Source organism: Hypanus sabinus, chromosome 14 (genome assembly GCF_030144855.1).
Source record: "Hypanus sabinus isolate sHypSab1 chromosome 14, sHypSab1.hap1, whole genome shotgun sequence".
In the NCBI taxonomy this organism is placed as follows: domain Eukaryota; kingdom Metazoa; phylum Chordata; class Chondrichthyes; order Myliobatiformes; family Dasyatidae; genus Hypanus; species Hypanus sabinus.
This window is the reverse complement of record NC_082719.1, coordinates 18899359-18916999: the sequence shown is the minus strand read 5'-3', so window position 1 is coordinate 18916999 and position 17641 is coordinate 18899359. Positions and strand designations below refer to the sequence as shown.

The 17641-nt window shown below is 42.9% G+C and overlaps 1 protein-coding gene across 1 annotated transcript in view; it reads right to left on the bottom strand.

Moving 5' to 3' along the window:
- Positions 1-15294, bottom strand: part of ppef2a (protein phosphatase with EF-hand domain 2a) — a 42227-nt gene extending 26933 nt beyond the window's left edge. The window contains exons 1-4 of the mRNA XM_059989814.1: positions 15240-15294; positions 9439-9566; positions 4016-4073; positions 1024-1190 (exon numbers count right to left, since the gene is read on the bottom strand). Of these exons, the coding sequence (XP_059845797.1) occupies positions 1024-1190; positions 4016-4073; positions 9439-9566; positions 15240-15294 (408 nt within the window). The remainder of the gene's footprint in view (positions 1-1023; positions 1191-4015; positions 4074-9438; positions 9567-15239) is intronic.
- Between the last annotated feature and the right edge of the window lie 2347 nt (positions 15295-17641).

Genomic DNA, 17641 nt, shown 5'->3' with positions numbered 1-17641 from the left:
AGCTTTAAGGCTTTCTTGATAGAAATGTATAGGGACTGGACATCCATGGAGAAAATGAGATAGTCAGGGCCAGGGAACTTAAAGTGGTTGAAGAGATCGAGATCATGTGAAACGCTGCAGATGTGCTGGTGAAGTACTAAACCAAAAAGGATAAAATGGAGTAGAGGTGTGCAGACATGCACTCAGAGGGGCAGGAGTAGGCATAAACAATGGGTCTACCTGGGCAGTCAGATTTGTGCATCATGGGTAGGAGGTAGGAATGGGCAGTGTGTAAAGGAATTATGAGTGTGGAGGCAGTGGAAGGGAGATCTTCAGATCTGATGAGGTTCATGATGGTGCAGGAGTCAATGGTTAGATGCTCCTGAATGGGGTCCTTTCCAAAAGGTAAGTAAGAAAAGGAGTCTGAGAGTTACAAAATGGATGCTGCCCGACCTGCTGAGCTCATCTAGCTTTTTTGTATGGTGTCTGAGAGTTGCTGCCTGACCTCTGACCAAGGCTTGCATTGATCCCCCTTGCATTTTAAAACTGGGACCATTTTAACTTTGGGCAATGGTATAAAACAGTTGACACTTGGACCCTTATGCAAAATACCTGGGACAGGAAGTGTTCCGGATTTTGGATTTTTTCAGATTTTGGAATATTTGTGTGTATATATAGAGATACTTTGGGGATGGGGCCCAAGTCTAAATACAAAATCTATTTACGTTACATATACAGCTGGTGTGCAGCTCACAGAGTGAACAGTCCACAATCAGAGCACAGTCTGATGTGATGGAGCTGGGTTCTCCACAGACTGTCAGACTTGAAAAAATGCTCCAACTGTGTCGATTACTGGTTTCTGCGCTACGATTGGCTTCATATCTGCTATTTACTTCAAACAGCCAATTATGGCGGGAGGGGAAGTGGTTTTATATTTCTAATAATTTTGTCCATGAAACAATTACATTCAATTTTCAGTTCGTCGTGATAGGTTTTTGCTTGTTTCATGATCAGCATAACATTACTTCAAATATGAACACTCACTTGTTTTTTTTTGAAGGCTTCCAGTAAGGCAGTGACGTGAGCAGGTGTCAGAGGGAAACAGAGCTGGGGTCCGATGTAGGAGTCTGAAACCTCGATGAAATCATAGGCAGACAGATTAACCTTGCATGTCTCATCTGTCTGAGTAATAATGCGGGAAGTAAGACCTTCTGCAGAGAAGATAACATTTGCCTACCATGATGTAAGTACGAATGTCATGTTTGAACTTCACATATAAATAGAACATAGAACAGTACAGCACCCAGAACAAGCTCTTCAGCCCACAATCCTGTGTTAGACCAATTCAATTAGTCATCACATGGCTAACTAAACTAATGTCTTCTGCCCACACATAGCCAAACCATCCCATTTCCCTCACATTCATGTGTCTATCTGAACATCTCTTAAAAGTGTCAAATGTTTCTGCCTCTAGACCACCCTAGACAGTGAATTCCAGGCTCTCTGTGTAAATAAACTTTCCCCCCATATCACCTTTGAAATTACCCCATCTCAATTTAAATGTCTGTTATTAGCCATTTCAACCCTTGGGAAAAGATATATCAGATCTTCCCTCATCCTCCGTCACTCCAGAGAAATTAACCCAAGATTGTCCAACCTCTTATTATAGCACATGCCCTCTAATCCCAGCAGCATCCTGGTAAATCTCTTCTGCACCCTCTCCAAAGCCTCAACATCCTTCCTATAGTGGGGTGACCAGAACTGTATGCGGTACTCCAGATGCGGCCTGACCAGAGTTCTATGAAGTTGCAACATAACCTCTTGACTTTTGAACTCAGTGCCTTAACTAACAGAGACAAATATGCCAAATGCCTTCTTAACCATGCTATCAACCTAGGTAGCTATGAACTTGGGTCTCAAGATCCCTCTGCTCATCAGCGCTGTTGAGGATCTTGCACTGAACAGAGTACAGATTCTTTGCATTTGACCTACCAAGGTGCAACAATTCACATTTGGTCAGTTTATCTCCATCTGCCATTTTTCCACCCATTTCAGCAACTGATCTATATTGTGCTGTAATCTTCTACACTATCCGCAGCACCATCAATCTTTGTGTCATCTGCAACCTTACTAATCCACCCATCTCTATTTTCATCCAGGTCATTATATACGTCACAAACAGCAGAGGTCCCAGTACAGATCCCTGTGGAACTCCACCAATGACAGAATAAGTTCCTTTGACCACTATCTTCTGTCCTCTATGGGCAAGCCAGTTCTGAATCCAAACAGCCAAATCACCATGGATCCAAAGTTCAGAGTAAAATTTATTATCAGAGTACACACATCCTACCACATGTATCCTTGAGATTCTTTTTTTGCGGGTATACTGAACAAGCCTATAGAACCGTAACTGTCAACATCAGGAATGATAAATTGTAAACAAACTGCACAAATGCAGATATAAATAAATAATAATACATAATGAGCATGAAATAACAACTAACAGAGTCCTTAAATGCGTGTAGTTATCCCCTTTTGCTCAAGTGCCCTGCTGGTTGAGGGGAAGTAATTGTTCTGGAACTTGGCGGTGCGATTGAAGCCTGCTTGAAGCATCTTAATCTTCCAGATGAGCCTCTCATGAGGGACCTTGTCAAACCTGTTACTAAAATCCATGTAGACAACACCTACAGCTCTACCTTCATCCATCATCCTTATCACCTTGTCAAAACTCAACGTAAGTGTGAAGTGGTTCATGTTGGCAGGTCAAATATGATGGCAGAATGCAGTATTAATGGTAAGACTCTTGGCAGTGTGGAGGGTCAGAGGGATCTTGGGGTCCGAGTCCATAGGACACTCAAAGCAGCTGTGCAGGTTGACTCAATGGTTGAGAAGGCGTACAGTGTATTGGACTTTGCCAATCATTCAATTGAATTTAGGAGCCGAGGGGTAATGGTGCAGCTATTTAGGACCCTGGTCAGACCCCACTTGGAGTCCTGTGCTCAGCTTTGGTCACCTCACTACAGGAAACATAGAAAGGGTGCAGAGGAGATTTACAAGGATGTTGCCTGGATTGGGGAGGATGTCTTATGAGGATAGGTTGAGTGAACTCAGCCTTTTCTCTTTGGAGAAATGGCGGATGAGAGGTGACCTGATAGAGGTGTATAAGATGTTGAGAGGCATTGATCATGTGGATAGTCAGAGGCTTTTTCCCTGTACTGAAATGGTTGTCACAAGAGGACACAGGTTTAAGGTGCTGGGGAATAGGTACAGAGGAGATGTCAGGGGTAAGTTTTTTACTCAGAGAGTGGTGAGTATGTGGAATGGGCTGCAGGCAGGTGGAGGAGGATGGTGCAGGTGCAGGTGGTGGAGGAGGATACGATAGGGCCTTTTAAGAGACTTTTGGATAGGTACATGGAGCTTAGAAAAATAGAGAGCTATTGGTAAACCAAGTAATTTCTAGAGTAGGGACATGTTTGGCGCAACCTTGTGGGCTGAAGGGCCTGCATTGTGCTGTAGGTTTTCTATGTTTCTGTGTTTAAATGTCTCAATTTGCTCTGTAGCTCTGAGTTCAATTAGGTATAAATACTTAACTCTTTACCTTACAATTTGCTTTTGAAGTTAGTGAACTCTGAATAAATCTTTCTAATGTCTGATTCAGGGGTTCTTTTTAAACTCAGAAGGCACACATCCTTTATTTTATAAGTAAATACTTTATATGATGCCACTTTTGCAAGTTAGTATTAAATTACTTGAGGGATGCTTCTGTGTCTTAATTCACTAATGAAAGCTATTTTTGCTGATATGATTGTTGCTTTACCAAAATTCTTTGAAGAATGGAGCCATAGTTATCTTGCTTCTAGCGCTTTGCTTAAATTGCTGCATTTACTCTATACTTTATGGATAGACACAGACTGAATTGGGGTAATTCAGTCAGGGATACATCACTCAGGCTTCAGTGCTCTTCCTGTTGGTGCCTTTGCAGGAAGATGTTTAATGGGAAGTTCATCTAACCAACAGTAGTTTTAAATAAACTTACGCTCTTTACTACAAGGTGGAGTAAAGTGATCCAACAAACAGCTAAAGAAGTTATGGAGCTGCAAAACAGAATAAAAAAACATCACTGTGGTTTGAAATGGGGCTACGAATGAGAAGATCAGATACAGTTGTAAAATAAATTTTTACTGAACATGGCCAGATAGACTGAAGTTCATACCACTTTAAAGAAGCCAGTATTATCAAATCACTTCAATAATTTGCATCTGAACTTACTCTCAATTCCTGCTGATATTTCCACTTCCAGAAGGGTGTGGTGTTGAAGTAAATAGGATCTGGATATCTGGCAAGTTTACTATCACTTTATCACAGTGGGAATTAAATTACTTGCAAGCCCCTTATAAAGGCCTTTACTAAAATTAGCTAATTCATCATGCACCATACATCAAATTTCCACCATTTACATTAGCATCTCATTAAGCTTTTCAGCTGGATAATTAAGGGACAAGACCAGATCAATCATCTTCATTGCAAATTATTGACCTTAAGTTCAGTGTGTATGTCTCACATTGCTGATGAATATTTATTATTTCAGTAATATTTGAGTAATATTGTAAATGTATTGTTTGATTAAGCATTCTTTCTTGTTTACATAATACATTATGGGTTATATGTAAAAGTACATAAATGGCATACGTTATTACAGACATTATACCTGTGCGCCTCACTTAAAGTAAAAACAAAGTTAGACATTTTATTCCATGCTCCATATTTTTCATTAATTTTAATTTCATATTTTTATTAATTTTAAGCTTTGGAGTTTACAAAACATAAAAGTGGTAATGGGAAGTTTTAAAATGGGCCTGAGCTAACTACCTACCTGTTGAAGCACAATAGGACGCTTGAGTTAAAAAAAAACACAGAACATGCTTCTTTGGAAAAGCAGAAGACTTTTGAGTTTTAAAAAACATAGAAAATGACAAATTCACAGGTTCATAACCAGTGAGTACCAGATGATAATAATTATAAATTAAAAAAGAGCAGAAATGACTAGCTACATTGGAAAGATAGATGTGTTCAATTGCACAGAAGATAATTGGCTACAGTGTACAGAATAAATTGAGCAGTATTCTAAAGCAAATGGAATAGCCGATGAGAGGCAGATGCCAGCTTTGCTGAGTGTTTTGGATTTAAAGGCATACTGTTTTCTCTGAAGTTTGACTGTCCAACCAAACCCCCCAAAATTAGCTTTGCTGATATCATGAAAGTAATGCTGGAACATTTGTTGATTGCAGAACACTACAGGTTTCATAACCAGAACCAAAAGGGAAAGGGTACAGTCGTTTCAGTACAGGGTTTCAGTGCATGTATATGTAACTGAATTGAAGAAGTTGTCTGAGAATTGTCAGTTCAGTGACAGGCTTAATGATGTCCAGAGAGTTTGTTTAGTTTGTTGAATCTTCAGAAATGGCTCCTAACTGAAGCACAAGTTATGTTTAAAAGAGCTGTTGAACACAAAGTGTGGAGCTGAGGATAGTGGCACCTATCAGTGACTCCTTTTCTTGCATCTCTATTTCTATCTTTAATATCTTGTTTTCCTTTTCAGGGTTCTTTTGAAGACCCTGACCTGGAGTTACACACTGACTTCTTTGTGGGAATAGGACTCAGTCTCAGGGCCTCACGACTGGCCGCTTTTCGATACGCCAGGGATGCAGCCTTGAAGACTAGCGCACCTTCAGGGTGTTGGATATTTGTGGCTCTGAAGATGGGCGGATTCAAAGCATTTGCCACCATCGCGTGGTGCGTTGTTGGACTACACAGAAGATCGAAAGCAGCCAGCTGACTGCTGGCTGTGTGCCCAGAGACCCACGTTCTTTGGGCACAGAGCTCAAAAAAGCGACACAACAGACTTTTAACACCATAAATTAGCGAGTTGTTTGTTATGTCTCCCCTCTCACTGTGAAACAGGGACTCCTCTTTTTCCCTTATTAGGGAGAGAGATAGAGAGCCTGTGGTATGTTGAATTACTGAGGAATGAGTAGTCTTTGGGGTACTGCAAGTCTGTGTCTTTATTGATGCTTTGCTGCATGCTTGAGTGCTTGGTGAGGGTGCTGATGCTTTTTCACTGCGGGGGGAGGGTTGTTGCTTTGCTGCTGCTTGTGCCCAGGAGTGGGGAGCTGGGGGTACTTTGGGGTTCTAACAGTTAACTGTCATTCATTCTTTGGGGCACTCCTCTGTTTTTGTGGATGGTTGCGAAGAAAAAGAATTTCAGGATGTATATTGTATACATTTCTCTGACATCAAATGTACCTGTTGAAACCTATTGAAATGCAGTAGCTGTATCATTGGAAACAGCAGGCAATTAAGTTGCAGTATAACTTTGTTATTGTGGCAGGGCCTCACATAAACCAGACCAATGCAGATTGAAAAAAATGCAAGAAATTAGGATACGTACAAAGAGCATGGCAGACAGACAGAAACAAATGGATTGCACAGGGAAGAGAAAAAGATAAAAAGTCAAGTTGAAGTTTCAGATAGAGCACTAACCTGCATGCTATTAATGAAAGATCTAATAATGATGAGGGTGACACATGACTGTATAGCCTTGAGACTTTCAATGTGAAAACTAACAATAGACAAACAAGATGGCTTACACCGGAAGTGAATGGCAATTAATTTAAATGGAATTGGACACTGGTTTGGTTGTTCCAGTTATTCCGCAACCAAAATGCTTGCAGATGGAAAAAAAGCCCGAGTGCTAGCATTGTGAAGCAGTGATTGGTGGAGACAACTACAACTTGATTGAAGTTCATGTCGCGTTCCCTTTAACAGAGTCAATTGAAAACAAATTAAGAAAAGTACTGAATGCCACAGCAGTGTTCAAGGATGACACTGGAAATCTTAAGCACTTCAAGGGTAAACTCATTTTAATTAAAATGCCACACCAAGTTTTGCATAGCCTGTCCAGTTCCATGATAAAGTAGCCAGTGAGCTAGATCACATGGAGGTGGAAGGAATTCTTTCCAAGGTTGGGTCGAGCACATGAGAAACTCACGGTCCCAGTATCTAAGAAGAATGGGTCTGTCAGGATCTGTGATGATTTTAAGTTCATCAGCACTGAAAGTGGATCAATACCCTGTACCCAGAATAGAGGATATCTTTGCAAACCTCTCCGGCATAAAACACGTCAGCACAGTGGACATAGCTGAGACCTACCTCCAGATGGAAATGGAAAAAGAGTCCAAAGTGTTTCTCACCATAAACACTCACAAAGGTCTTTATCACTGTAATAGGCTTAGTTTTGGAGTAGCAACTGCACCTGCACATTGGCAGAAAGACATGGACCAGGTGCTGCAAGGCTGCCTGGGCACTCAGTGTTACCTGGATGATATTGTTACCAGTGTAACACCCTGGGAAAGGTTTCACTGCTAATATAATGGTCTTTCTGTAGAAGCAGTGTTTGGGTTATGGTTAGAGATAATGGGTGCTTTGGAATGTGAGCTGTGTTCACTGAGAAATGAAGAGAGAAGATGCTGGAGAGAACTGGTTGTAGGATTCTACTCGGTGAGGACTGTGATTTGATGGAGCAAGGTGCCGAGATCGACTGAGGATCAGTGAGTATGACTTTTGTGAAGAGTTGAGCTCCAACTTGTACATATTTGACTGTTTAATTATAGAGGGCCTTCTTGTTTTTTTCTTTCTTTTCATTGCTAACCCTTTAGTTAAGTTAAGATTCATAAATATAATTCCTTTAATCGTATGTGGTGTGCTGTCTGTTATTTCTTGGCACTGAGTTGTAACAGGATAGCAAATTACACAGCACCGATACAAACCAGGGTTTGGGATGGGAGAAATGTCCCAATCTCAGGGGTTTGGCAGGACAGGAGTGTGTGTTCCCTAGTCTTATGCAGCCAAGGAAACATGCGGGATTTCAATAAGGTTGACAAGGAACATATCCATAATCTCAAGACAGTTTTAAAAAGTTAAGAAGATTATGGGCTTGGTGCTTGATACAAAAAATGTGAATTCTTTAAAACAAGCATCATTCACTGTGGTCACACCATTGACGCACAAGATTAACACAAGTGTGCTGAGAAAATTCAAATAGTGGTGGATGTCCCAAGGCCAAAAGATGTGTCACAGTTCTGGTCCTTTTCAGGATTTTTCAACTACTATAACAAGCTCCTCTCAAACCTGGCTGCTGTGCTTCACCCCCTTAAACTCATTACTCCAGATTGGGAGGAAATGGCAATGGAGAAAGCAGTCTGAGGTGGCTTTCAAAAAGGAAAAGGAAATGGTGGTCAGGAACTGTAGTCACACCTTATGATTCACATCATCCAGTGAAGTTTGCCCATGGCCTGTTTGGTTTGCCAACACGTCCAGAAGGAAGGTATCAAGAGCTGTCAGAACTACCTCCTGCAGTTCCAGAGTCAACTCCTACAACTTCCATGGAAAAGGCCGCAGAACCTGAGATTGTTTTACCACCACAACTCTCATCTGTCAAGCAGACTGACCTCTCTGGTCAGAAAAAACATCATCCCACAAGAGTAAGAAATCCTCCACAGCAATTACAGGCCTGAATGTGACAATTTAAAATTTGCTGTGGATGTTTATGTATTAGTTGTATTGTACAGCATACTGAATAAGTTGAGATGCATTCTATATTGTGTTGGAGTTTATAGCTAAGCAGAGAAAAGTCTTGTGTATTTAATATTTCAGTAATATTTGAGTAATATTGTAAATGTATTGTTGGATTAAACATTCTTTGTTGCTACATAATGCACTGCTGCATTTATGTAAAAGCACATAAATGGCAAATGTCATTACTTGGCCATGTCATAGTGCATATCTCAGTTAAAGTAAAAACCAAGTTAGACACGTTATTCCAGGCTGTACGTTTTTCTTTTAATTAGCTTAACATTTTGGAGTTACAAAACTTGCAACTGCTGCTTCCGATGAGCACCCAACTGATTCTGATGTACCTTTGTGCACTGGCAATCAGTGATCAGGGTTCAATACATACCACCGTCTGTCAGGAGTTTGTACGTTCCCCCTGCCACTGTGTGAGTTTCCCCCAGGTGCACAAGTTTCCTCCTACGTTCTAAAGACGTACAGGTTAGTGTTAAGCTGTGGTAGCAGAAGCAAGGCAGCACTCATGGGCTGCCCCCAGCACGTTCGCAGCCTGGGTTGGTCGTTGACTATATTTCACTAAATGTTTCAATGTATATGTGCCAAATAAAGCTAATCTTTCTCTTTAATTGCTCCCTGCACTGCTAGCAAGCCACCCATCAAAGTCCTTGTGCTGCCAGTTTTCCATCATTGGAAATGAGATGTACACACTGATTCAATGCATACATACACTGCCTGTGTACTACAAGTACATACTGGCAATGCTGAGAGTTGTGTAAGGGTTCCCAATAGGCCCAGAATAAGAAGTAGTCCAAGTGCTCATCTTTTCATCTTTACCTTGATCTGGTCCTGCTCCCCTGCGTACTCAATGGATTGAAAGATGGTCCAGGTGCACCTCCTGCGAAGCTCCAGCCGGGCTACATACTGGCGATACCACCTCTGAATCAGAATGGCTGCCTTGATGGCTGTGAATAGCAACAAACACAAATACAGTGACAGCAGGGCAAAGAAAAAATGGCTCAGTGGCTGGCTGCGCTCCCCTTGTTCTGATGATGGGAAGCAGTGAAAGGGAATTTGTATTCCCTCTCTGGGCTGGGGCTCATTTACCTTGTGGGTATGGGACAGGATCATTGTCAAAGGAGGGGAGGACAGCTACAAGATTGTTGCAAAAGGGGGCATTAATAAGTCTCCTTTCCTGCCAGCCGTGGTTCACTCATGTATATAAGAGCTCCTGCAATTCCCAGTTCTGAACCACAAATGCCAACAACACGCCTAATTTTCTAGTGTAAAGACACCTTTACCATGGATTTGCACATCTGTAGACAGATGTTGTTGACAGGACTGTGTGACGGCAAGGAGGCAAAATGACAAAAAATACCCACAAAGGGCATTGTGGGTAATTATATTTTTAATTGAGGTGACAGTGATCAGAAAGGATATTGAGGGAATGGTGTAGGTGTGTGTCTGTGTGTAGGAGTGGAGAAGGCTAAGCCCCAGCCCTGTAGGTTGGCACCTGGGGCTGAGGGAACGACACCCACACTGGCTGCGAGGCTGCTTGTCCTCTCGGCAATTTCACCCCGCTGTTCCTTTAAGTCAGCATTTCAACAAAGAATATATAAACAAGACCTAGCAACACACACAAGATGCTGGTGGAACACAGCAGGCCAGGCAGCATCGATAGGAAGAAGCACTGTTGACGTTTCAGGCCGAGACCCTTCGTCAGGACGAACTGAAAGGAAAGATAGTAAGAGATTTGAAAGTAGTGGGGGGAGGGGGAAATGCGAAATGATAGGAGAAGACTGGAGGGGGTGGTGTGAAGCTAAGAGCTGGAAGTGATTGGCAAAAGGGATACAGAGCTGGAGAAGGGAAAGGATCATGGGACGGGAGGCCTCGGGAGAAAGAAAGGGGGAGGGGAGCACCAGAGAGAGATGGAGAACAGGCAGAGTGATGGGCAGAGAGAGAGAAAAAAACAAACAACTAAATATGTCAGAGATGGGGTAAGAAGGGGAGGAGGGGCATTTACGGAAGTTAGAGAAGTCAATGTTCATGCCATCAGGTTGGAGGCTACCCAGCCAGTATATAAGGTGTTGTTCCTCCAACCTGAGTGTGGATTCATCTTGACAGTAGAGGAGGCCATGGATAGACATATCAGAATGGGAATGGGATGTGGAATTAAAATGTGTGGCCACTGGGAGATCCTGCTTTCTCTGGTGGACCAAGTGTATGTGTTCAGCGAAACGGTCTCCCAGCCTGCGTCGGGGCTCACTAATATATAAAAGGCCACACCGGGAGCACCGGACACAGTATACCACACCAGCTGACTCACAGGTGAAGTGTCACCTCACCTAGAAGGACTGTCTGGGGCCCTGAATGGTGGTGAGGGAGGAAGTGTATGGGCAGGTGTAGCACTTGTTCCACTTACAAGGACAAGTGCCAGGAGGGAGATCCACATCTGCCCTCACCCCATCTGCCCGCTACCCCACTCGGGATAGGGTTCCCCTTGTCCTCACCTACCACCCCACCAGCCTCTAGGTCCAACGTATAACTCTCCGTAACTTCCGCCACCTCCAATGGGATCCCACTACCAAACACATTTTTCCCTCCCCCCCTTTCTGCTTTTCACAGGGATTGCTCCCTATGCAACTCCCTTGTCCACTCGTCCCCCCTCATCCCTTCCCACCGATCTCCCTCCTGGCACTTATCCTTGTAAACGGAACAAGTGCTACACCTGCCCATACACTTCCTCCCTCACCACAATTCAGGGCCCCAGACAGTCCTTCCAGGTGAGGCGACACTTCACCTGTGAGTCGGCTGTTGTGGTATACTGCGTCCGGTGCTCCCGATGTGGCCTTTTGTATATTGGTGAGACCCGACACACTCTGGGAGACCGTTTCGCTGAACACCTACGCTCAGTCCGCCAGAGAAAGCAGGATCTCCCAGTGGCCACACATTTTAATTCCATGTCCCATTCCCATCTGATACGTCTATCCATGGCCTCCTCTGCTGTCAAAATGAATCCAAATTCAGGTTGGAGGAACAACACCTTATATACCAGCTAGGTAGCCTCCAACCTGATGGCATAAACATTGACTTCTCTAACTTCCGTTAATGCCTCTCCTCCCCTTCTTACCCCATCCCTGACATATTTAGTTGTTTTTTTTTCTCTCTCTCTGCGCATCACTCTGCCTGTTCTCATCTCCCTCTGATGCTTCCCCCCCTCCCCCTTTCTTTCTCCCGAGGCTTCCCGTCCCATGATCCTTTCCCTCCAGCTCTGTATCACTTTCACCAATCACCTTTCCAGCTTATCTTCATCCCATCCCCTCCGGTCTTCTCATATCATTTTGCATTTCCCCCTCCCCCCACTACTTCCAAATCTCTTACTATCTTTCCTTTCAGTTAGTCCTGACGAAGGGTCTCGGCCCGAAATGTTGACAGTGCTTCTCCCTATAGATGCTGCCTGGCCTGCTGTGTTCCACCAGCATTTTGTGTGTGTTGTTTGAATTTACAGCATCTGCAGATTTCCTCGAGTTTGTTTCCTACAAAGAATATATAAACAAGACCTAGCAACACACACAAGACACTGGTGGAATGCCGCAGGGCAGGCAGCATCTATAGGAAGAAGCACTGTTGACGTTACAGGCCAAGGACCTTCGTCAGGATGAACTGAAAGGAAAGATAGTAAGAGATTTGAAAGTAGGAGCAGAAAGGGGAAATCTGAAATGATAGGAGAAGACTGGAGTGGGTGGGGTGAAGCTGAGAGCCAGAAAGGTGATTGGCAAAAGGGATACAGAGCTGGAGAAGTGAGAGGATCATTGGACGGGAGGGCTAGGAAGAAAGAAAGGAGGAGGGGAGCACCAGAGGGAGATTGAGAACAGGGAGATTGAATAGCAGAGAGAGAACATAAAGGGGAGGGGGAGAAGTAAACAAATCAGAGATGGGGTAATAAGGGGAGGAGGGGCATTAATGGAAGTTAGAAAAATCAATGTTCATGCCATCAGGTTGGAGCTACCCAGCCGGTATATAAGGTGTTGTTCCTCCAACCTGAGTGTGGCTTCATCTTGACAGTAGAGGAGACCATGTTTAGACATATCAGAATGGGAATGGGAATTCCCACACTCTGGTTGGAGGAACAACAGCTTATATCCCGTCCCTCTACTGTCAAGATGAAGCCACACTCAGGTTGGAGGAACAACACCTTATATTCTGGCTGGGTAGCCTTCAACCTGATGGCATGAACATTGATTTCTCTAACTTCCGTTAATTCCCCTCCTCCCCTTCTTACCCCATCCTTCATTTATTTATTTCCGCCCTCCTTTTCCTCTCTCTGTCTGCCCCTCTCACAATCACTCTCCATCTCCATGTTCTCCATCTCCCTCTGGTGCTCCCATCCCCCTTTCTTTCTCCCTAGGCCTTCTGTCCATGATCCTTTCCCTTCTCCACCTCTGTATCCCTTTTGCCAATCACCTTTCCAGCTCTTAGCTTCACCCCACCCCCTCCTGGCTTCTCCTATCATTTCAGATTTCCCCCTTCCCTCCTGCTTTCAAATCTCTTACTACCTTTTCTTTCAGTTAATCCTGACGAATGGTCTCGGCCCGAAATGTCAACAGCGCTTCTTCCTATAGATGCTGCCTGGCCTGCTGCATTCCATTAGCATTTTGTGTGTGTTGCTTGAATTTCCAGCATCTCCAGATTTCCTCGTGTTTGTGTAAACGAGACCTAGGCTAGCTAGCCATTCTGATCTAGGGTCATCAAAACAAAAGATTCTCTGCTTCTTTCTAGAATATTTATTTCAGATTTCCATCATCATCAGGACTTTGCTTTTGTTTAATCATGACACTTGACCCTGTGAATATAGTATTTAGGCAGACAGCATGGTGTCCATTTGAAACAATCTCTTCAGGTAAGCTGGGACTTGCACAGATAGACTTCCATTCATCTATCATTTGCTGAGCAGATTTATTTGTGTTTCACTTCAGTTTTCTGTTCAGTATCAGGAAATTGTCATTTCCTTTTTTTATGAATGCCAGTTCCCTATCCAATGGCCTGGTGGCCTTGGCCAATACTGCAAAGTAGGTTTTTGTAGCTTGCTTTTAGAACTTCGGCATATAATGTATTTGCTTTCTAATGATTCAAGGTCACTGTATAAACTTGGCCAGTAAATAAATTTCCGGCAATGACTAGTTCTCATGACAACTTACTCCAAAGATGGGTTGGGTTTTACTTCTTTCTGTGTACATTGGTCTAATCCTGATATTCTCAGTTTGAAGTGTTATTTTCCCTCAGGGTGGTGGGTATTATGACATCAGTTGTTGCATCCCAATCATGTGACTATTACTGCCTTGACTTTGAAGTGTTTCAGTGTTCTGTGTACACGGAAATGTCTGCTCGTAGCATTGGGTTGCCTGTAATTTGCAATGTAGTTTCAGGGAAACCCATTGATAACCTTTGATCTGCTGGTACCTGCTTGGAGCTGCAACTTGTTCTTGGTTTGTCCCTGGGTTCTGGCATGTCTGAGTGGAAGTTGCAGCTGATGGGACTGAGAGGGTAGGTCTGCGAAGTGTTATTCTCTGTCCAGCACTCACACAATGTTTGAGTGTTCATCTCTATGTTCGGACCTGCTGTTCTCAATACCATCCTCAATGCTCCTTCTCCACTTTGAGCAGTTAGGGTCCAAGGTTTCTCATGACTCCAAGGAGATGTTGCATTCTTTCAATGAGGATAAATGCTTCTGAGAGTTTTTTTGTCAACAAGTATATTTCTTCTGAAAGGTCTAGCAATGACCGTAGTGGATTGGTATCAATCAGTAACACAGTCTGCTGATATTCCTGCCTACCTCAAATGAGAAATTCAATGGTCCAGTCCTGGTTCCAATCCAAGCAAAGGTGATTTGTTACTACACTATATATTCAATAATATTCCCACAATTACACATCTTTAGAGTAGCGCGAAAGAGCAACCCAAAGGAAACTTAACTGCATGAGCATTTTATAAGGGTCAGGCTGGGGTTACAAGAACACAGATTAGGATTAAGGAAGAATTTTACTCTCTGAAGTTTCACAGGCCTCTGTTGGTAGAAACTTGAGCGAAAATCTATTTCAGACAGACGATGAAACAAAATCTTTCCTGTCTTCTGAGAACTTTGTAATAGGTAATTGGTGCTACCACTCCAACAACAAAGAATTAATTTATTTGGTCTTATTATACAACTTAGTCCTGAGGAGGATCTCAGCCCAAAACGTCAATAATTTATTCATTTCCATCAATGCTGCCTGACCTGCTGAGTTCCTCCAGCATCTTGTGTGTGTTGCTTTATTATACAATTGATAGTTCCAAAATGTCCTTGAAGTACTTTAACAGGTTGATTTAAAAGTACTTTAAGTACTTATTCTTTATAACCATTCTGCAATCCAAATACCTTTGTACAATGAGGTAGAGATCATAACATGAATCTTCATTAGATCTGGCCAAGAGTCTATATAACTACAGCTTCACTTCTGTTGCTACTGCTACAGTATCCTTGCTGAATTTATACTGTCATATCTGATTACTGTTAGGATAAAGATATAAATCTTATATAAATCTGATTTTTATCGAGTAGGCTAAAGGAATCAATGCCATTATTGGAAATTATTTCTTACCTGTCCCAGTCGTACATTGATGATATTCTAAGACCCAGAAAAGAAGCAGAGACATGATTTCAGAATTTGAAATGTTAATTACAAGGTAAGTAAGAAAATATTTAATACAATGCTTAATACTAGTACAATTGTCGGATAATGTTTGGTTCCAGAAGCTTTTTTGATCAGGCCTATGTAAAAAAAGCAAAGTCATATTTGATAAACTCATCTTCCAAATTCACCCAGACAGAGTATCTATTCCTTGTTAAATAGGTATTTTATCCAAATTTATGCACACACCCCAATTATTAGTGCTGTAGTAAAGTGTTGGGGAGCTTCAAATGTGTATATAGTGTATGTCTGCCATTTATCTAGCTGAAACCTTACATCTAATCAGTTACTGCTTGTGGCACATTATTACTGACACACAGTTATTGGCAATATTATTTAGAAACATAGAAACATAGAAAACCTACAGCACAATACAGGTCCTTTGGCCCACAATGTTGTGCCAAACACATCCCTACCTTAGAAATTACTAGGCTTACCCATAGCCCTCTATTTTTCTCAGCTCCATGTGCCTATCCAAAGGTCTCTTAAATGACCCCATCCTATCCACCTCCACCACTGCTGCCTACAGCCCATTCCATGCACTCACTACTCTCTGTGTGAGAACTTACCCTTGACATCTCCTCTGTACCTACTCCCCAGCAACTTAAACCTGTGCCCTCTTGTGGCAACCATTTCACCCTGGGAAAAAGCCCCTAACTATCCACATGATCAATGCCTCTCATCATCTTATACACCTCTTTCAGGTCACCTCTCATCCCCCGTCGATCCAAGGACAAAAGGCCAAGTTCACTCAACCTGTTTTCATAAGACATGCTCCCCAATCTAGGTAACACCCTTGTAAATCTCCTCTGCACCCTTTCTATGGTTTCCACATCCTTCTTGTAGTGAGGTAACCAGAACTGAGCATAGTACTCCAAGTGAGGTCTGACCAGGGTCCTTTATAGCTGCAACATTACCTCTCGGCTCGTAAATTCAATTCCATGATTGATGAAAGCCAATACACCATATATCTTCTTAACCACAGAGTCAACTTGCACAGCTGCTTTGAATGTCCTATGGTCTCCAACTCCAAGATCCCGCTGATCCCTCATACTGCCAAGAGTCTTACCAGAATAGTATATTCTGCCATCATATTTGACCTACCAAAATGAACCACCTCACACTTATTTGGGTTGAACTCCATCTGCCACTTCTCAGCCCAGTTTTGCATCCTATCAATGTCCTGCTGTAAACCCTGACAGCCCTCCACACTATCCACAACACCATCAACCTTTGTGTCATCAGCAAACATACTAACCCATCCCTCCACTTCCTCATCCAGGTCATTTTAAAAATCACGATGAGTAAGGGTACCAGAACAGATCCCCGAGGCACACAGGTGACCAACCTCCATGCAGAATATGACCCATCTACAACCACTCTTGCCTTCTGTGGGCAAGCCAGTTCTGGATCTACAAAGCAATGTCCCCTTGGATCCCATGCCTCCTTACTTTCTCAATAAGCCTTGCATGGGATACCTTATCAAATGCCTTGCTGAAATCCATATATAGGAGACAGAATTATGATTACTATCTCCAAAATGCTCTCCCACTGAGAGATCTGACACTTGACCAGGTTCAATTCTCAATACCAAATCAAGTACAGTCTCTCCTCTTGTAGGCTTATCTACATATTGTGTCAAGAAACCTTCCTGAACACACTTAACTAACTCCACCCCATCTAAACCCCTTGCTCTAGGGAGATGTCAATCGAAATTTGGGAAATTAAAATCTCCCATCACAACAACTCTGTTATTATTATACTTTCCCAGGATCTGTTTCCCTATCTGCTCCTCTATATCTCTGTTACTATTGGGCAGCCTATAAAAGACACCCAGTAGAGTTATCGATCTCTTCCTGTTCCTAACCTCCACCCACAGAGACTCCATAGACAATCCCTCCATGATGTCCAATTTTCTGCAGCAGTGACACTATCTCTTATCAACAGTGCCACACCCCACCTCTTTTGCCTCCCTCCCTGTCCTTTCTGAAACATCTAAAACCCAGCACTTGAAGTAACCATTCCTATCCCTGAGCCATCCAAGTCTCTGTAATGGCAACCACGTCATAGCTCCAAGTACAAGTTCTAAGCTCATCTGCTTTGTTCACTATGCCCTTTGCATTAAAATAGACACATCTCAAACTGCCTGTCTGAGCGCGTCCCTTCTCTATCACCTGCCTAACCTCCCTTTCGCACTGTCTACAAGCTTTCTCTATTTGTGAGCCAACCGCCTCTTCCCTAGTCTCTTCAGTTTGGTTCCCATCCCCCAACAATTCTAGTTTAAACTCTCCCCTTAGCAATCCTCCCTGCCA